Source organism: Berghia stephanieae, chromosome 1 (genome assembly GCF_034508935.2).
Source record: "Berghia stephanieae isolate SIO BIC M18660-M18661 chromosome 1, UCSD_Bste_1.3, whole genome shotgun sequence".
Lineage (NCBI taxonomy): Eukaryota > Metazoa > Mollusca > Gastropoda > Nudibranchia > Aeolidiidae > Berghia > Berghia stephanieae.
In genome coordinates this window covers 128,376,718-128,398,447 of record NC_088360.1, presented here as the reverse complement: position 1 = coordinate 128,398,447, position 21,730 = coordinate 128,376,718, and the positions used below count along the sequence as shown (strand labels likewise).

General features: G+C 32.8%; 2 protein-coding genes across 2 annotated transcripts in view; one reads left to right on the top strand and one right to left on the bottom strand.

Moving 5' to 3' along the window:
* Positions 1–1,200: 1,200 nt before the first annotated feature.
* On the top strand, positions 1,201–20,131 carry LOC144963114 (kinesin-like protein KIF6). Its single transcript, XM_078896771.1, has 21 exons — positions 1,201–1,395; positions 2,396–2,505; positions 3,017–3,091; positions 3,818–3,860; positions 4,270–4,374; positions 5,324–5,433; positions 6,184–6,313; positions 9,909–10,027; positions 10,938–11,025; positions 11,231–11,374; positions 12,212–12,402; positions 12,936–13,041; positions 13,591–13,741; positions 14,469–14,591; positions 14,806–14,937; positions 15,486–15,644; positions 16,544–16,667; positions 17,548–17,689; positions 17,916–18,091; positions 18,588–18,694; positions 19,176–20,131. Exons 1-21 carry the CDS (start codon positions 1,333–1,335, stop codon positions 19,193–19,195), a joined length of 2,418 nt encoding a protein of 805 aa, XP_078752897.1. The 5' UTR covers positions 1,201–1,332; the 3' UTR covers positions 19,196–20,131.
* Positions 20,132–20,696: 565 nt separating this feature from the next.
* Positions 20,697–21,730, bottom strand: part of LOC144963115 (GTP-binding protein 2-like) — a 19,912-nt gene continuing 18,878 nt past the window's right edge. The window contains exon 12 of the mRNA XM_078896772.1: positions 20,697–21,730. This exon is cut by the window's right edge and continues 501 nt beyond it. The gene's annotated coding sequence lies outside the window, so the exon portion shown is untranslated.

The following is a 21,730-nucleotide window of genomic DNA, read 5'->3' as shown; positions in this document are numbered from 1 at the left end:
AAGAAGAAGAAGGACCAGTCAGTTAAACTTCCATTTAAAGACCCGCGAGAAAAAAACAAATCTGTTCCTTTTTAACTTTAAACGAAATGTTTTGATTATCATCAATTTCGTGATCAATTAAAAAAAATGGTGGCGGATTGATGATGATGATGATCATGACGAAGAAGAAGAAGAAGAAGAAGAAGAAGAAGAAGAAGAAGAAGAAGAAGAAGAAGAAGAAGAAGAAGAAGAAGAAGAAGAAGAAGAAGAAGAAGAAGAAGAAGAAGAAGGCTATGTGGTCTTGTGGTATGACACTCGCTTTCGGATCGGAAGGTCATGGGTTCGAGCCTCGCTCGGCGCATAGTTGAGTCCTTGGAAAAGGCTCTTTACTCACATTCTCTCCCCGTACTCAGGTGTTAAATGAGTACCTGGCCGTTGACAGCGTTGTCTCTGTCCGAAAAAATTGTAATATCGCCTAACAGGTTTAGTGGATATTGCGCTATATAAAAGCTCAATTTATTATTATTATTGTTATGAAGAAGAAGAAGAAGAAGAAGAAGAAGAAGAAGAAGAAGAAGAAGAAGAAGAAGAAGAAGAAGATGATGATGATATATATATATATATATATATATATATATATTATATATATATATATATATATATATATAGAATACAAATTGTCACTCACGTTTTTTTTTTGTTTTTTTTTTTTTGTGACCGAAACTTTCGTTTCTGTGTCTCTTTACACGTCCTCAGTCGGCGTAATCGTTAATAATACTAAATATATATATATATATATATATATATATATATATATATATATATATATATATATTATATATATATATATATATATATGAGAGAGAGAGAGAGAGCTCCCCCCCCCCTCTCTCTCTCTCTCTCTCTCTCTCTCTCTCTCTCTCTCTCTCTCTTGGAGACAAAAATAAAGTGAGTAGATGTGACTCATATGGGAACAACACGAAACATTTTACTGGCTCATTTAGGCACCCCTCTCTCTCTCTCTCTTTCTCTCTCTCTCTTTCTCTCTCTCTCTCTCTCTCTCTCCGCGTGCGCGCCACCGCATGTAGGGCCCCTCTCTCTCTCTCTCTCTCTCTCTCTCTCTCTCTCTCTCTCTCTCTCTCTCTCTCTCTCTCGCAAACACACTTACGGAGAAATAAAGAAAGAGATTAGCCAATCAAATTTCAAGTTGTCATTTTCCCCAATCCTGCCATCGTCATACTTATAAACATGGTGGCCTTAACGGAATGTGTAACTTTATGAACCCAAAATTCGACTTTATTTCCTTGATACTGATTTTACTGAACACCGTTGAATGCTACAGAATCAGGGAAAATGGTTAAACAAACGATTCTTATATTTTCAAGGATCAGACCGTCCAAGCAAGCAAAAACAGGCGTAAGTTTTAGTCGTAACGAAGGACGCCGATTACGCCGGGAGTTCTCATTCATTTTCACTCTGCTCTCCCAAAATACTATGACAGCAATGATTCAAAATATTTTCAATTCCCAATTCATGAGTTATGATTTTAAGATTGATATGTTATGTCGTACAATTTATAAACAAAGATTATTGTATGAAATATGAGCTATGGAAATCATAAAATTCAAAAAAAAAAAAAAAAAAAAAAAACGCCGGAGGAAACGGACCTTTTGGTTTTTGGAGTTTCTGTTGTTAATTGAGGAGAATCCGAGGGATCCCACCTCTCCCACCTGTCTCCATACATTTTTTTAAAATGAGCATTTGTATAGAGCCAGAGCAATATCCACTTAATGTACTCACGGCGTTTCACAAGGGGCCCCTTGCCATCAGCAGCACAGGACGAGATGTGACGACTTTTAGTCGATATTACATTATTTTTTTCGACAGAGACAACATTGTTAACGGCCAGGTGCTCATTCTACATCTCAGTATGGTGAGAGAATGTGAAAAAAAGCCTTTTCCAAGGAATCAACTATGCACCGCTCAGAGTAATATGGGCGATTTGACAGCATTATTCCTTAGCAGTATACAAAATGCAAGGAAAATACAGGTTTTTAAAAAAATCTGTCTTGATTTAATTGATCCCTTTTCTATGTCGGTACATGCTTCCACATATAGCATAGGATATTTACACTGGTTTTAACTCTTATTAAATGAAACAAAATTCGAATCTTGTGTTTATGTTCACAAATTCTGTCTCACAATTGGGCACCAGTTTGCCGTATACCCACCCCTTATCCCTCCCGTTGGCATTAGAATCAGTTTCTTTTATCGTTTTATCATTGTAAATCGCTGCTACAGAATTAAGGGCATTGTCAGGAGGTTAAATTTACCTTTTTTTATTTTAAATCGAACCATTTAATGTTAAATACAATTAATTGTAAAGCCTAAATTCTTTGATTACATTTTATTGCAGTTGTACGACATTGAAGAAGATGAAACTGGACAGCTGAATCTTAACGTTGTTGTGCCAAGAGAGTTGGCGGCTGGATTCATCAACAACAAGAAAGAAAATTATAATTTCAAGTTAGTATTGTATTTATGCATAATGTTTCGCTTTTATATAATTTTGGGTTTGTTTTTGTTTTTTGTATTATTTTTTGGGGGAGGGGGGGGGGGGGGTTTTATCAGTTTATATTAACATCAACAGTTACAAACACACACACCCTCTCTCTCTCTCTCTCTCTCTCTCTCTCTCTCTCTCTCTCTCTCTCTCTCTCTCTCTCTCTCTCTCTCTCTCTCTCTCTCTCTCTCTCTCTCTCTCTGTGTTTTGTTGATTATTTATTCTGTTTCTGAGCGAATTACCCCCAACCCCTCTCCATGATCAAATTTAAATGTGTACAAGCGAAATCTATTCATTTGTAGTGTGAAGGGTATGTGTAGCCTATTCTAGTTCTTGCATGAGAGACATCATGATTCTTGATGTCAACTATATATCTTTATCGAATGACACATTATGCGACCACAATTATTTTCACAATTATATTTGTTGAGAAATTCCCTGAAAAATGAAACATTCATTTGTTTTTATCCTCAGATTTGAGAGAATTTTTGATCAAAAGACAACCCAAGATGAAATATTCTGCAATGTCGCACAGCCAGTCATTGATAAGTGAGTTATATGACTTAAACAAATGTCATGATCATATTCCTCTGATATTTATTGGAAAATTTAAATGCAATACAAACGAAAAATGCAATCATTAACTTTTAAGAAAACATGAATCGATGCCTATATTTAAAAAAAAATAGAAAACAGGACAAAATCGTGGAGAAAATGAGACAAAACATAGCCAATGGTTTTAATAAACTGAGGGTTGGATCAACAGCTCATAAATTAAAACAGAGATTCACATGACTTGGTATTCCATTAAAATTTAATGCTTTTGCAGCAATGACAGATTCTGGTAATCATTTTGTCTAATGTATGATGATGAAAATATTTTTGTTGGAAAATTTGATGTAGAATTAGGGGTGTGTGTGTGGGAGGGGGGGGGGGGGGTCACAGAAATAAAATTTGTACCAACGAATTCAGACTTTATCCTTCCAATGCCACAATGATAGTGGTAATGCCATGTAGTGTGAGTTTGATTTACTATTACTTTTCCTTATATATCAACGGTCTCATACCATTATTCACATTAGCCCCTACACATAATCTTCCATGACGGGAGTCACATTGAAATAGATTTTTATTTAGAAAGCATAGAAAGTATAAAATTTAGAGGACATTCATAGGAATGATATTACATACATCTTTTTAAAAAAATAGAACAAATTTTAATTGTAAAATAATTGTCGGGCTATAAAACATCATACTGTACATTTTTTTTTCCAGTGTTGTTCAAGGTTACAATGGGACCATTTTTGCTTATGGACAAGTAAGTTCTAATACGTCATAACTTTTCTTTAAAAAAATATATTTCAAACTGAAATAGGACATCTTTAAAAAGGACCATCTTGTTGGATCTGAAGGTTCATACAAAACCATTTTCATCTTTACTCAAATGCAATCACAATGAGTTTAATGTCATTCACCTCTTTTTAAATATTGTTCTTCATTTCAAAAAATCAATGTTTGTATATAATATACATATAATTTATTACTTGCTTCTACTCCTCCTCTTCTTTCTCCTCTCTTCCTCCTCCTCCTCCTTCTCTTCCTCCTTCTACTTATCCTCCTCCTTCTCCTGCACCTCTTCCTTTTTTTCTTGCATAATAAAATTAACAAAAACACCAAAGATGTTGCCAAAAATGTTTTTCCTTTTTTTATTTTCAATCATAATCCAGACTGGGAGTGGAAAAACCTTTACCATAACAGGTGGAGCGGAACGCTATGTGGATAGAGGGATTATTCCACGATCCCTTTCATATATTTTTGAAACAATTGAAAAGGTAGACAGCGATTTATAACTTGTATCCAAATCTGCAGTAAGCCTTATGAGATGTACCTTTCTTCAAAATATAATTGTTCATAGTTTCATATATATATATATATATATATATATATATATATATATATATATATATATATATATATATATATATTTTTTTTTTTTTTTTATGTATACTATTATTTTTGTGGTCATAATCATATTATCTTTTGTTCAAACATGGCTTTTTATTTTTATTTTCCTACACTGATCATGTCTTCCATATAAATGTTCAGGAATTTTTATACTTAGTAAGTAATTGCAACTAATCTTTATGATGGGAATTGTTACCATAGCCTTCTTTGACCTTGCAATTTAATACCCAATGCTCTCTACACAACATCATCCTTCAATGGTTTAGTTTACTTTCAAATATTCGCAACACTGTCATCATCGATCTTTATCTATTGTAAATCATTTCTCTTGCCTAATACAAGGTTGGATACCTGTGAACCAAAACAGTCATCCTAAATTTTTAATTTAGAAGAAAGGAATATAATATTTTTGAAGAGTGATGTCACAAAATTTATAACCTTTACATTAGTGAGGACCAAAAACTACAGAGCAGTATTTGACCATGTAACCTGTTAATTATGTCCATTTCATTATTGACATCATGAAGGAATTTTTCTCATAAAAAGAACAAAACTACTATCTTCTTAGATTATTTCTTAAATGTTGTCTTTTTATTTATATTCACCTTTTCAATGCATGTGTAAACTTCACTTTTTGGCTTTCACTTACACACCCTATTATCCATATATAGTGTACCTTATGAGAGTGGTTCTTGTCACACATGTTTACTCATCACATCAAAAACTTTCCTTACAGATTGCTTTCACTCTCTCAGTTTTGAAATTTATTTTTATAGTTCACAAATTAATTTGCCTGTCACTTAATGGTATCTTCAGAATCCAGATCAAGTTTTTACTGTTCACATCTCATATTTGGAAATTTATAATGAAAATGGATATGATCTGTTAGACCCCAAACATGAAGCTACGAAATTGGAGGATTTACCGTAAGTTTCATTTTTGAAAATCATTCATGCTTGTCATTTAATTAATTTGTTATTATTCTTGCTGTTTCATTTTAAATCATTTTTTATTATGTTTTTGGTCAGTTTTTCTTTATTCTTTTACTTGTTGAAATTGTTATTTACTCTTTATTTTCTGAAAACTGTTGTTGTCAGATTCTGTGAGGTTCATGATAAAGACTCAAATCATACTATTGTTTTATTTTATATCATTAATGATACTTTGATTTGCAGACAATCAAATTGTTACATGATTTTCATTTAATGTAACAATATGGTACTTTTTACATCAGTAAACCAAAAAAAAAATCAAAAAGAATAAAAACACAAAAAGCAAACAAACAAACAGCAAAAACACATAAAGAAACAAACACAAACGGCAAAGACCGTAATAATCAATTTTTGTTGACTCACCTCAAGGCCTTAGATATATAGTCTGCACAAAAATGTATTCTCAAGTATATTGAACCAATTTTACTGACTCAACATGACAGAACAACATCATCTGCTTTGTTCCCAGTAATGAGATGCTTTTCTGAGGAAAAATAAATATGCGGACCTATTTTAACTAGAAGTTATCTTATATATACTCAGAGTCATTTGTAGTCAAATTTTACTTGATTCAATCTTAGACTCAATGTAAGCACGTGATATTACTCTTAGAAACTTTTGGAGCAGGATGTATTTAATTACGAACTGAAATAAGTTATTTCATTTCAACCTGTCATATTCCAGGAAGGTGCTACTAATGGAGGATTCTGATCAAAACATTCATTTGAAGAATTTGACTGTTCAACAAGCGGCCTCTGAAGAAGAAGCTCTCAATTTGTTGTTCATGGGAGATACAAACAGAATGATTGCAGAGGTCTGTGATGTTATAAATGATTAAATATTAATTTAATATATGAGATAGGAACTTATTGATTGCTATTTGTAATTTAAGATTTCTCATATTGCTGTCATTCAAGTTGTGAATGCAATGTGGCGGATCAAGAAAACAGAGGAATATTAATGTAATAACTAGTCATTGTCAACCTCATCTACCACACCTGCCCCCTGTTTTAATCAACGCCACAACCCACTGTGATGAAAAGTTGTCAATAGGATTGAATAACAAGGATAGGTCTAATCTTAAAGATTTGACAATTTGTCACATGAATGCCTGCTCAGTAAGAAATAAGAGCGCGGCAATTTATAATTATATTATCGAAGGTAATGTTGACCTTTTGTTCGTCACTGAGACATGGCTCAGTGAACAAGATCTTTATACAATGCTTGATTTGAAACCTGATGGATATTAAGTATGAAATAAGTGTCGAAAAGAGAAAAGAGGTGGTGTTATTATGGCTATTTTCAAAAGTAGCATCCCCATAAAAAGTATAGAAAGAAAATATTTCGATTCTTTTGAACATCAATTCATTGACATAAAAATACAAAAACAGTATTATAGTATGTCATGTATTTATAGGCTACCAAGAAAAAAAAAAACATTGTAGAATTTCTAAATATTTTTAAAAATAATTTTTTGAAAATGTAATTCTTCAGACCTCAAAATAATTGATATTAGGTGATTTTAATCTTCATATTGATATCAAAACCGATTCTTCAATGATACTGTTTGTGAATAATCTTAACTCCTTGAATTTAAAGCAGCTCATTGACGAGCCAACACATGAACTTAGACACACATTGGATTTACTGATTTGCAGTGTAAATGATAATTCAATAACATCTATATCAGATCATGACAGCCCAACAAATCACAGCATCATATCATGTACTCTTAAAGTTTGAAAAAAAAACTCGAACCCATCACAAAACTAATCGCCACAAGGAAAACCAAAAATGTTGACATTGAAAAACTTAGGCAAGCCATTGCAATTTCCAGTCTCACAACTTTTATTGATTGGCACCAATAAATAATAGAAAAAAAAAAAATCTTGATAGTATTGACATAAGCGACTCAAATTTGAATTTCGAGCAAACTGCAACTATAAGAAATCTTGGCTCATTCTTTGATTCTGATGCTTCGATGCAAATCACATAACAAAAACCTACCAATCTATTGGTAAAATTTGATATCTTCTTGATGAGAGCACACACAAATTACTGTTCATGCTTTGGTCACCAACAGGTTACTACTTTAATTCATTTCATTTAGGTGGGCGTCCAAAATGATACAACGTTTGCAAACTATTCAAAACAGAGCCGAAAAACCGATTTAAAATCTAATGACTCTACAAAAGAAATTCTATATAAACTCCATTGGTTGAAAGTTAGTGAAAGGATTGTTTTTAAAGCTTGTATTATTTATTAGCAATGACTATGAAAAATGTTTTTTTCTCTTTTTGAGGAAAATTTTTGTCTGAAATCAAAGCCCTATCTCCACTGAGTAAAAATGTTTTTGAATTTTGAAAATCGATTCATAAATAAACAAGTTATGCAGTTTCAAAGGTGTCATTTATTTGGATGACCCGCAAAGAGGAAAAAAACGCGAAAATATGGGACGCTTTCTCGGCATTTTTTTCGACCATTGGTTGTATCTTGCGTAATAAGTGGATTAAAAGATTGAAACTTGGCAATTTTATGGAAAATTTGATAGAGAATATGATGAAAACATTAGAAGAGTTCTAACTTATATAATTTTAGAGCTGGATGGTATATAACACACACAGAGAGAGAGAGAGAGAGAGAGAGAGAGAGAGAGAGAGAGAGAGGGGGGGGGGGGGGAGATTGCGTACATAAACGAAAGAAATATAGAAGGAAAAGAGAAATTGGACAAGGGGACAAAGGTTACTGATGGAACGTGACTTGGAACACAATAATTAAACCCATGCTGAGATTGTAGATCATATTGCAATCGAAAACTTTTAACATTATAATTTCTTGAGTTCTTGTAAATTAAACAGTCAAATTATCAGCTGTTTATTGAACCCAAACGCAATGGCAGACGATAAACACCCCTCTGCCAGTGAGACCGCTCAGACATTTTGACTAGTCATGAACTTTAAAACGAGGTCAACCAATCAGAAAGCACTTTGCCACGACCCGCTCAGCCGCTGTTTGGTGCCAAATCGTTTTGAACTTGATTCGGGCTGTAGGGGGGCAAAATGGCTTTGTCTTTTACGAATGAAGAGCAAATTAGGATGGTGTTTTGTAAAATACGGGGAAAGTACTCGTCATATTCATATGAAATTTTACAACCAAAAAGAAGAAATGTTCATGTATTACCTTGTCAGCGACAAAACCTACATGCCCGGTAGTTTTAGAAATATTTTACTCCAAAGAGTAAAAATATATTTTTAACGGTCTTCTGGTAATCGCACGAGTTTTGTCGCTTGAGATAATCTAAAATAAACCTTTTTTCTAACTGTGTGCCAACTTTCAGTCATATTCATCGATAAACAGCGTCGTAATTAATTTTTTAAAATAGCATATACGAAACGGCTTCGTCCCATATTTGTCCCAAAGATTTGTGCGGGATAGTCATTGCTATATTTATAAATGTTTAAATAATCAAGCTCCAGTGTACCTCATGAATTTATGTCAAAATTATAATTCAACACGGACATTGAGGTGAAGACTCTCTTTTAATTGTCCCAAGAATTAGATTCTCCCTTAGAAATAAATCTTTTTCTGTAAGTGGTCCCATTTTGTGGAATGGGCTCTCCCCAGATGCAAAATTATTTAAGGATAGTCAGTCTTTCAAAAAACACCTTAACACAGAACTTTTTTTCCAGAGCGTATGAATCGTTTTGCATACAGAAAAAGCCTTAAATCTAAATTTAATTTTAAGTTTATTTTATTCCAATTTTTATCTTAAGTTCAAACTGACAATTTCCATTGTATAATTGAACTTTTTTTATTGTAATTAATCAATCAGATGTCTTTTGTTGGAATAGGTTATTAATGCTAGTAAGGAATATTGGTGTAAGTATGTGTGTGTTCGTGTGTGAGTGTAATTTATCTGTTTATGAGTTTGTGTGCATGTGTGTATGTGTGTTTGTTTCTTTGTATGTGTTCTCAAAATTATCAATGGATGAATGTTTGAAAGACAATTAATATTGTAAAGCGCTGATGAGCACTTATGTGGAAGTTGAGCGCTATATAAGTAACTTATTATTATCATCATTATTATTATTATTATTATTATTATTATTATTATTATTATTATTATTATCATCATCATCATCATCATCATCATCATCATCATCATCATCATCATCATCATCATCATATCATCATCATCATCATCATCATCATCATCATCATCATTATTATTATTATTATTATTATTATTATTATTATTATTATTATTATTATTAACTGTCTGTCATGTTGAAAAATTAAAAAGTATCATCCATATATATTTACTTTCAACAGTTATAAAGTTTGTTTAATTTACATGTTTTTAATACTGCAAATATTTCTTTTTTAATTTCTGTTTCTTCTCTTGTCAGACCCCAATGAACCAGGCGTCTTCAAGATCTCACTGCATATTCACTGTCCACCTCACAAGTAAACAAGCTGGCTCAGCCACTATACGTAGGGCAAAATTACATTTAGTGGATCTTGCAGGGTAAATTTCATTATCAAATATTATTATTATTATTATTATTATTATTATTATTATTATTATTATTATTATTATTATTATTATTATTATTATTATTATTATTATTATTATTATTTTTATTATTATTATTATTATTATTATTATTATCATTTTATTTTATTTTATTATTTTATTATTATTATTATTATTATTATTATTATTATTATTATTATTATTATTATTATTATTATTATTATTATTATTATTATTATTGGTCATTTCCTCTACTATGACATCTCTAAAATCTACAGATAAAAAGCAATTGATTTGTTTGATGACACAATGAATGTTAGTATAAAAGAATGATAGTTCTTGAAGTCACTTTTTTAATAGAGTTCACTCTGTCAATTCGTTTTAGTGATGATTTATGGGAAAACGATCATATTCCAATCTAACATGTTTGTGCATCGAAATACAGAACAACATAGCAGCAAACTGTTCAAATGGGATTCTCTTTACTTCCCTTTTTATCATATCAATCTCTGATACATCATTTTTCTGAATCTCATCCCCCTCCCTGTCCCATAATATTAAGATTCACAAGTATTCACTTAAACAACAGGGATTATTGACAAAGTAAGCTGAAGCTCAGATTTGGATAATCATTTCTGATGCGCTGATGAAAGCTGATATGTCACCACAATGAAAGAAAAAAAAAAAAGACAGGTTAAAAGTATTAATGAATATCTTTGTAATATTTATTGTCGATAAGAGGAGAAGGCTTGCACTATGATTTGATTTTTAATAGATAAGTTTTAACGTTGTTTTAGTGTATGGAGTCTAACATATAGATTTGAATCACAAGCTTGTCTTTTTTAATCACTGATTACGTTTAAGAGTTAAAATCAAAGTGTTCTATCTATTTCCATTTCAGATCTGAACGAGTGTCTAAAACTGGTGTCAATGGAACACTATTGACAGAGGCAAAATACATCAATTTATCTTTGCATTATCTTGAACAGGTAAATTAATCTTGCTATTCTTAAATAAAGATGTTATTGGATTCTGTAAAGTTCATAGCAAATTCAAAAATTTACAATTTTTAATCTATTTGATTACACTGTTAAATGGTTCATATTTCTTGACCATAGATGTCATAAAACTAAAGGAAATTTAGAGGCAACTGATATTAAATGTTGTAAAGTAAAATTAATTTTGTATTATCAGGTCATCATTGCTTTGGCAGAGAGGAATCGAAGTCATGTTCCATATCGTAACTCTATGATGACGTCAGTCTTACGAGATAGCCTCGGAGGAAATTGTATGACAACCATGATTGCCACATGCTCTATGGAAAAGCGAAATTTAGATGTGAGTGAAACTTGCACACAATGGAACAGTTATCTAATAGTGTTACCATAACTGTCACTGATGCTTACTTGCTCATCATATGTCTCTTAACCATGTTTGTATATGTAGAGAAAGATTTCCAAAGGCATCTACAAGATATCTGAATTTCTTTTGTTGTCGAAAGAAGTAATAGCTTTACTTTTACTGTTATATCATATCTTTGGAATGAACCAATAAAATTCAGCTAGTCAAGACCTGATAGCTGATGTGGATGGACAGAGAAGCCTGGAAATTAAAAATCATATGGATTTAACCCACGTCCTTTTGAGTCGGAGTCAACTCCTTTACTATTTGAGCTACTTGTTTTGGCTTAATTCTCTATGTTAATATCTTAAATTTTACAGTACAAGGAAAAAGTTGTATGCATATGCAATAGCTTATTATGTTTTTTCTTTTGGTAAATATCATTGTTCTGTCACCAATATCATTTGAACATTGCAAAGTAGTCCTTTTGAATGGTTAGGCTTTTAGGAACTTGGAGTTCATCTGGGATTTTCCTGAAATGGACTATTATTATTGCTTGCTTTTCTCTGCGGCTAGTTTATCTCAGACTGCATTCTGTCTGACACCTGCCATCCAGTCAGTCACCGTTAGATGGACAGGGGGGGGGGGGGGGGGCTAAACTAATAAGAATAAATTTCCAAGGGAAGTCAGTCAAATCAGATCTGCAAGCTATTCGGGCACTCTATTATTATTGCTCAGGTAATTATATGTAGACTTAATGATTAACATAAACATATATTATATAATTTAATAGATACATTTATTAACAATTTGTGTGTTCATTTTCATTGATAGGAATCCATATCCACCTGCCGTTTTGCACAAAGAGTGGCTATGATCAAGAATGATGTGATGCTGAATGAAGAACTAGATCCAAAACTACTCATTGCAAAGTTAAAGAAGGAGAATGCTGAACTCAGAGAACAGCTTGCACTTGTGTCAGGAGAACAACTTGCTGATGAATTGGGACAACAGGAGATTGAATGGTGCCCGACAAATTTTACAATATATATATATCGATGTGGGAGTCAGAAAAAATCTCGACTGCACCCGGGGTCAATCTTGGTCCCATTGCATGTAAAATGAGTGCTCTACCAACTGAGGTATCAAGACCCCACATGTTGAAGTATTACATCTATGTAATTTATAGACTCATATCATATTCCCTTAGAATTACTCTGGCTCTACTGTTTAGTCTCTATGTGTTGATTTCATTCTGTTAAACTGAATCAAAAGACATGCTTTCCAACAATTGTATATCCAAAATTAGTTACACCACCACCTTCATTATGCAACTGCCATCTCAAACACGCTGGCGAGCAGACTATATAAAACAATAAACTATTTGCTATATCTCAAGATGTGCCATGGCTATACGATTAATTTGTAATATTTCCTCATCTGAATACTGCTGATTTTATCACAACTCTAATAATTTGTTAAATTAGGTTTCGGGATTAAAAGGACAATTATGAAATTAAGCAAAGCCTTTAACAAAAAATTTCATCATGCTTTTTAGGTGTGAGACAGCTGTGAATCAGTACTTGGAAGACCTAGATCCGGGAAGCACATTAGACATTGGACATGATCTCAGGAAGATTCAGAGGTGCTTCAGAATTTTAAAAGTAAGATACACCAGATATTTCTTTTCTCTATAAGATATCAACATACAGTTATGTTATATGCTTATCAAATATTTCTTTATTGAAAACAAAGTGTATGTGAAATTGAACTGAACACTAACGTGAAAATAAAATCTATCAAAATCTAGTTTCATAAATTGGACGAATTACTGTGCACTTCAGTACATTTACAGCTCTACTACTACTAATATATATATTTATACATACTTATAGAAAAGAAATGAATCATAGATTTTATATGTTTGCTGGTATTTCCTATAAAGTAAGTATTCCAATATCATAGAATGGCTTAAGTATCAGTGCTTGTTTTCATTACATTGCAGGATTTAGTGGTACCTATTTAAAAGTTTTCATGAAGTGTGAATTAATTTGAGAGGAATTTGATGCTGATGATGTTGAAGATAATGACAATGGTGATGATGAGGAGGATGATGATAATGGTGCAATATTGCGAATTATCTGCGACAGATTGGTTTTTATTATAACCATGCTCAAAATTACTTCTACCATAAATATTTTGATTAACAACAGGGAAAATTGCTTGAAAAGAAATCAGAGCCCATAACTGCTAATCACGACAATGTGAAGCAAGTGACACTACCACCAGAAGATGTTGGACCTTACAGAGATGCTGAGGCACAAAAACTTAAGGAAATTTTGGAGCAGCGAGATAATGAAATCAGTATCTTTTGTTGTTGCTTTAACACGTTAAAACATTTAAACCAAACAAGACTAGATTTTAATATATAACGTGCGGAAATTGTACATTAAACAAATTTTCGATTTCCTCCCCCAATGTGAATCACATCCTTGTTCTATTAAGCTTTCCATAACGATTATAAAAAGAATGATTTTTTTTTCAACAATTTGTCATAATAACAAGTTTTTATTTATTTATCTATTTTTTTTATTTTTATCCCTATGCGCGTCATTCTAAATTAACTGGATTAGTTGAAAAATATGACAGCTATATTCAAAGATACAAAGATTCGATTTAACTAAGAGTTTCCATGTAATTGCACCTGACTCTATAGAATTAATTATATATATATATAAAATATAAAATATAAATGGATTCACTCACTTATATGGCCGAAACACATGTTTCTGTGACTTCCACCCACGTCTTCAGTTGGCATACTATGTCCATAGATTCTACAGACATAGTATGCCGACTGAAGACGTGGGTGGAAGCCACAGAAACATGTGTTTTGGCCATATGAGTGAATCCATTTATATTTCATATTAGCTCTAACCAATGTTATCGAGCACTCTCGTACCTACAAGTACCCACCAACACTCATATATATATATATATATATCAGTTATATTTTTTCAACAGCATCTATATATGGAAATTACACATTAATCAAAAAGGCATTATTATTAAGATTCCTTATACATAATAGATATTCTCGTCAACATGTTGAAGAAGGAGAGAAATAAAGCAAAACACAATGGTCTGAGCAGGTCATCAATTCAACCACCCTTCCCTGACATGGAAAAACGAGCAGAAAATTACAATGTGTCAAGTAAGTACTTTGATCATCTTTTATTATGTCATTAAGTTCTATGTCATTTGTTCTATGACATTTTATTTATTTTGGTCTTTAAAAACTAGAGGTTGACATGGCAGTGATGTTGATGTGACTTTCCTTCGCTTTGGTATGGATAAAAACGTTTGCATGAGTAAGCAAGTTGGTTAGAAAAATGCATGATTCCAGTCTTTTTTCTCATTTTTTTCAGGAAGTGACTCTGGCTCATCACAGGATCGTCCAGATAGTGAAAGTAAAATAGAAAAACAGAATCCACCACAGAACCTTGGAAGAAGTTCCACAGTTACAATTGACAGAGGAGACAGAATGAAAACTAAAATATGTAAGCATTCTTTTTCCAGAAGGCTATTCAAAATTATATCGTAATATGCAAAACCCAGCGCTGAACATCATTTTTTCATAAATATTTTGTATCTTGTTTCTATTCAGGAATGAAAACCAAAATAGCGATTTAAATTGTATTTGATAATGCTATTTACTTATGTAAGTTTTATATTTGTAACCCAGTCATTGTCTTAAACAGTTTTCACAAAGTGATCATCAATGAAATAGACAATCCTCCCTACCATCTCTTTAAAAAATGTCTTTGATGACTTCATTCTATGGCGTCATAACACCTAATTTGGATGCATTGAAAAATTAATTTGATTCAAAAGAATTTTTAAAAAGTAAATTTATCTCTTTCTTAAAAAATACGTTCTAAACAAGGTTTTACTGTACTGCACGCAACCTGACATTATAAGATGTAGTTCCCCTCCCCCCAATCCCAAGATAGCAGTAATAATAGTGCCTCCAGCAAAGGTAGACAGGAATTAAACTGCAGAAGTATAAATAATTTTCATTTAAAATTTTTATGTATTTGTGTTTCAGTGGGCAATATGTCTATGGGTCGACAAGAAGCTTTTGACATTTTCATGAGAGATTACAGGGACAGGGGCCAGATAGAGGCTAATAAACAAATGCTGAAAGAACGTTATAGTGAGGCAAAGACTATGGGAGAGAGACTCAACAAATCCAAACAGAAAATGAGTAAGTCTTAACAATTTCAAACTTTGTTTACTTTGAACGCAAATTCTATTAGTGCTAAGATTCGAAATAATCGCTTTGATGTTGTGGTAGCACATCTGACCAATAGGCATGACTTAATTTTGATTGCCAGTCAAGGCAAAGTGGTTTTGGGATATTTCTTTCTAATTTGTCTAGCACTGTTTCTTACACACCTTTTTAGATATTTATCTTACAGCAGTGCCTGTTTCCGATTTTTTAAACTTTCATATTTTCAAAATATAAATGCAAAATGGAGTATATTCTCATTATTTTGTCTTTATCTTTTCGAATTCAATGTTTGTTTTTAATGATACAAAGAAGAGTTGACAGTGGAAACGCATTCTCTTGTGAAGAATATTAGTATCAACTCATCCCAACTATCAGCTTACTCTGTGGTGTAATGGTAGCAAGACTTTTCGGTAATCATGAGGTTTGATTCTTTGGGATGAATTTCTTGTGTTTTTCTTTCTACTTTGTATGGCACTATTTGATACACATCTTTTCTTATTTAGACTATACTTCTAGCATTTTATGATAATGCATAAGACTTAGCATTTTGCGATTGTTATCATGCCAGTTTTATGTGATTATATTTTTTTAAATAGTCGTCATTCAGATTCATCAGACTCAAGATGTTGAGCTAAAACAGCGTGAAACAGACAATTACAGTTATTGCTCTTTTCCTATGTGAAAATAATAGGTTGAACTAAGTCCATTTGCTTATGAGTAGATTGAGCTTTGGGTTTTCCGAACGCAATAGGTACTAAAAAACAATATTTATTCAAACCAAAATACATTGAAAACTTTCTATCATCACAATTAAGCCATGTTATTCTGGGATAAATTGATTTTTGTATAGATCTGATTCATTTTATTCACAGATCAGTTAAAATCATCCTTGACACAATACCGAGTACATTATGAAATGGAAAATGGCAGAGGGCTTGACGATGAAAGTGATATGGAGAGAGAGATCAAGTTTCAAATGGAGGAGGAGAAGAAAATGTATTGATTTTCTCTTTTGTTTCTTATTTTTAGTTATTTCAATTTTTTGTTTGAAACTGAAGAGAAAAATAATATTCACTGCATACAGGTCTACCAATTTGCAAGTCGCATTCTATCGAATTTGAGCATCTCTTGTCTGTGAATCATAGTTTATGAGATTTAAATAACACAGTGAATTATAAACATGAATTGAAATTAAAAACCGAAGTTTTATATTCGGGTTCATTCCAAAGAAAGGTTGGATAAGGTGACACCGTGGCACTGCAATGTGGTCATTGCTTCTTTCTTACCAATAAAGTACTGAGTTCAACTGCTTGCAACTCTGTGTGGCCATGAGCAAGTCACCTGGCTCTAACTCATTTTGCAGCTCTGCACTGTGGCTAATGCCTGGGATATTCCAGTCTTAACTTTGAGCAGACCCTAAAGAAATTTTTAACTGAATAATTTAGGTGCAAACCCATTGTAGCACTGCAAAGTTAGTAGGTATTAAGAGTTTCTTGCTCAAAGAAGAAATATAGCCCTGAAATTTGGGCTTAAGCTCGTCTTCGGGGTGCAGTGCCTTATTCACTTGGCTTTTTTACTCCCCTCCTCCTTCTCTATATAACTGCCAGTATCCTGACCACTACTTCCAATATCACAACTATATGATACATGCAGTGTGAATGTTAATATTTTATTTTTCAAGTTAGTACAGTTACATTGGACCTTTACTATTTACAAACTTTCATGCCATGTTTGGCAACTTTCTTGTGCCGTATTATAGTGAGTAATGTGTCATGATATAATGCTAAATGTGTGTGTGTGCGCGCGCACATGTGTTTGTGTGTTTATGAATATCCCCTTAAATCTTTTTTTTTTTTTTAAATCATTTTCTCTTTAGATACAAAGACACATTTACGAGTCTTCGTTCCATGAAGAGTGAAATAGAGCATGTGCAGCATTTACTTGAAAATTCAAAAGTGAAGTTAATGAAAGACTTTGAACTCTGGTGGGCTGAGCAGTCTCAAAATTCACAGCCACAGGTTAGTCCTCCATACGTTGTATTATTTAAAAACATATTTAAGCAAGGATTTTGAAATTTAAAATAACGAAATAATAAATGAAATTTTTTTTTTAAAGTGCATCAGCTCATAATTCTTTTTACATTGCCTTTATAGATGACAGTCTCACAATAATAGCGAATTGACACAATTTCAAGTTTGACAAAAGTTGCTTGTTGTTCTTTTATTCCAACTGATAACTTTCCAGCCTCCTGAAAGCATTCCTGGTCCCAGTGTATCAGCATGGAAAACACCCCCAGTTACACCTCCCACCTTGGTTTCTCAACCACGCCCTCCATCACAGAGGTCTTTGATACGGGACCGTTTGACAGCCAGTGGATCTGACCCAGACATCAGGGGTAGCAATTCCAGTCGATTGGGACGGTAAGGGTTTTCATTATAAATTATAATGTTCATTTTATAGTTTTAATCAGATACTTGGCACTAACAATAATTGATTTTGTGTACGTTCAATAACAGTGCATTTTGAAGGTAATATAATCTCCAACTTAATCATAGCTAATCCTCATTATTATCCTGGGAAAATAAGCTAACTTTATTTTCATAACTATATGGTCATGCACCCACACAACCACAAATATGTCTTCACCCAAAACCATCTAAAGGGCGTTGTCATGATCAAATCCACTTTTTAGAACACAATTTACTTAATGATGACTGCATGCCTTAGTGTTTCTTTGGACCCATATTTTAAATTTTTTAATTTTCTTATTATTGACACATTTTAGTAGAAATACAGATCACGTTCCTGTTACGACCATGGAAGAATGTTATTTTTTTTAAAAAGATAATGCTCATTTATTATTAAAAAGAGATTTGCTCTGTAATGTTTTACACAAGGTCACGATTTATCTTTCAGACCTCCATCCCAGAATTCGACAGGAGGATTTGCTCTGACAGGAGACAGCAAAGTGGACGCAGACATTGAGGCATTTGTTCGAGCCAGACAAAACATTTTGCAAAGAGGTAAATAGAACAATTAGATTCAACATATGGTCATTGGATTGTTTTTTATTTTCCTTGCTTTTCCTCGAGTGCTTGAGATGTTAGAAATAGCTTGACAAATTATTATCCAATGATGCTGGACAATTTAGATCCATCATTGGCGCAAGGTTAGAAAATCTATGAAATAAGAAAATTAAGATGAGAGTGATTAGCCTATCCCTCTTTCATCAATAAGCTTTTTTTTTCTTTTTGTAAATTTTATTTATGCAACGGTAGGTAGTGTTTCAAGGGGGAGTCTACTCTAATTTTATAGTGACACTTTTATGATGTTGAATTTTTATTCATTTTTTGGGAATGTGGCAAAGTACAGAACTTAGATAGTCAAACTTTGCAAGACGGATATAGAATGAAGTCTCCAAATAAGTGTTTACTCCTGTTTATCAATTGTAAACCATTACCACGTTTTATTGTCACGGAGGATATCTTTTACTTTCAATTTCAGTGCAAGGAGGTCAGAGGTGACAGATAGACGAGGAGGCGATGCATTATACCTCTTAACCATAAGAAGATTGCCTGCCATATGTGACTTTTTAAGCTTGTTATATATGCTATCATAACTAATGGGCTTGATCTGTATTTAATTTTTCTTATTTATAACAGTTCAGTGTTTGGTCCTATATTGTGTAGGATTATTTTATTGCTGTGTTTTCTAGTATTACCAACAAATCAAGTCTCCTGACCATAATTTACTAATGGAATTATTTGGAATGAAGAGTAAATCAAGGTCCAGATTGATTATTTTACCATCTGGTACAGAGATATCTGATATAGATCAATTCCTTTATTACTGTTACCATAAGCTTCCATCTGCCCTATAAGAGCTTCCAGTCCTCTGAAGACAAATAAATGTATAAGGAAATCGTAGTTGGTCACGAATTGGAATCATCAAACAATGCTTTTTTTGGAAGGAGAATCAATCAGCCAAACCTAGACGGGACAATCTTCATTCAAGCCTTAAGAGCTGTGACAAATACTGTCTGGGTATTTGAATGACAAGAAGTTAATCTTGGGTAAAAGTATGGCTATTATTTATTAGTCTGATCATCAGTTATTATATAACATCATGTTGAAATGTTTTTAAAAAAGTATTTGATTGAGAGAAGTGTGTATGAAAGCTTGTCATGTGGAATCAACTGTGATATTTACGCATGTGTATATGGTTATTTTTGAATGTTTATTTTTTTAAAGCTATTGAACAAATACATCACATACAACAAATCACTTGACAGATTTTTTGTTTCTTGTTTTAAAATCAAAGCCTTACACTCTTAAGAAAAACATGCCAAACATTAGACATTTTAATTTCAGCAAATTATTCTCATTTATGACTAGTCAAAAATAATGTTATATTGGTTCTATTACTACAACTTTTGTTATTAATAAAGATTATTTTTTTAACATCCAGCGTAAGTCTAATTTATTTAAAAATGTATCCGTGTCCCCCAATATATCTGAAGCAAATTTTTGTTTACAGCCTTCTACAAATGAAGATATTGTGCTTGGCATGCTAACATTAATTAATTTAAGTGCGTATCCATGTAAAACAACTTTGAGCTGGAAGAAATTTCATCAAATCCAATTTGATAAAAATGATAGTCTAAAAAAACAATGAGCACAGTATTTTGTGTCGATTTATCTACCGTTTAAAAGTCAATTCCTTATCAAATATGTACAGTGCAACCCCTGGGTAACGACACCACCCGGGACCGGGAAATTATGTCATTATCCAGGGGTGTTGTTATTCCGGGGTTGTCAAGATGGCTGCAAAAGGGGGCGTGTTGAGACCCGTGATTACACTGTCTGAGAGAAATCACATCTCAAAAACGTTAGAACGTGTACTTCTCCTGTTTACAAAGGACCAGTTACGCTTTCACTCTCCAATGTGTATTGTCATTGTTTTGATCGTAAATAGTGCCCGGATGCCATTTGAGGAAACTAAAAATAAATAATAAAAATCAAGTGCCAACACGATAATACTTTTTATTCGCCAAACATTCTTCTTAATGCTGAATAATACAAATTAAAAGTTAAGTATCAGAAAAAATAGCTCTGAAGTTTTTATCTTTTCATTGCAATCAATAAGATACCAAGAATGACAAAACCGGCCCACAAATAATGGAGATACAAATTATTCATAATACTTTTTTATGTTCACAATAATTTTCATCAAAGGCGTTTTTCATCACCACTTACTTCCACCCGCAAATAAAAGAGGATAGAAATGACAATTTCTACAATATTTTAAAACTTTTTGTCAGTATATCGATAAAAATGAAAGCTGGAAACAACCCGCAGTACTGACAGGTCAGTTATTTCCTTCACAGCGATTTGATTACTGAAACCAGTCTTGACTGCCTGGCCTATGAATATTTAGGGTCATCCATGCTGATCAGATTGAGGGGAAAAGGCCAGACTACATGTAGACAAACTTCTCAGGAGCATAAATAGGTTGGAATAGGGCTAACAACTTTACCCATAAAAATAACCATGTTATGAATTATGAAAGCATCATAATCAGAGCCATTCAAACTTGACTTGGAGGTGGAAGGGTTTTCTCAGGGAAGGCGTATGATGCGGCTATGCGGTCTGGCTATGAGGTCGAGTGGTATGATACTCGCTTTCGGAGCGGAAGGTCCTGGGATTGAGCCTCGCTCAGCGCATAGTTGAGTCCTTGGAAAAGGCTCTTTACTCACATTCTCTCACTGTATTCTGGTGAAAAATGAGTACCTGGCCGTTAAAAGTGTTGTTTCTGTCCGAAAAATTGTAATATCGCCTAACAGGCGTCATGTCCCGTCCTAAGTTAAGTGTTGCTGTTGGCCAGGGACCCCTTGTATAGCGCTTTGAGCATGTTTAGTGGATATTGCGCTATATAAAAGCTCCATTTTTTATTTTTAAAAGCTCAATGCCTTGGAGTGAAAACTTCAAGGTTGAGTTCTCTTTTACGACATAAGACCAAAACAAGGATCGTCACATGGAATGTCCACACTATGTATGAGT

What these genes read in the sequence shown, in the direction of transcription:
- LOC144963114 (XM_078896771.1), top strand. Translation starts at nt 1,333, where the DNA reads ATGGTTAAACAAACGATTCTTATATTTTCAAGGATCAGACCGTCCAAG. An exon ending in AAAGAAAATTATAATTTCAA is followed by an intron (nt 2,506 to 3,016) that starts GTTAGTATTGTA and finishes TTTTATCCTCAG; the next exon opens with ATTTGAGAGAATTTTTGATC. An exon ending in CAAACAGAATGATTGCAGAG is followed by an intron (nt 6,314 to 9,908) that starts GTCTGTGATGTT and finishes TTCTCTTGTCAG; the next exon opens with ACCCCAATGAACCAGGCGTC.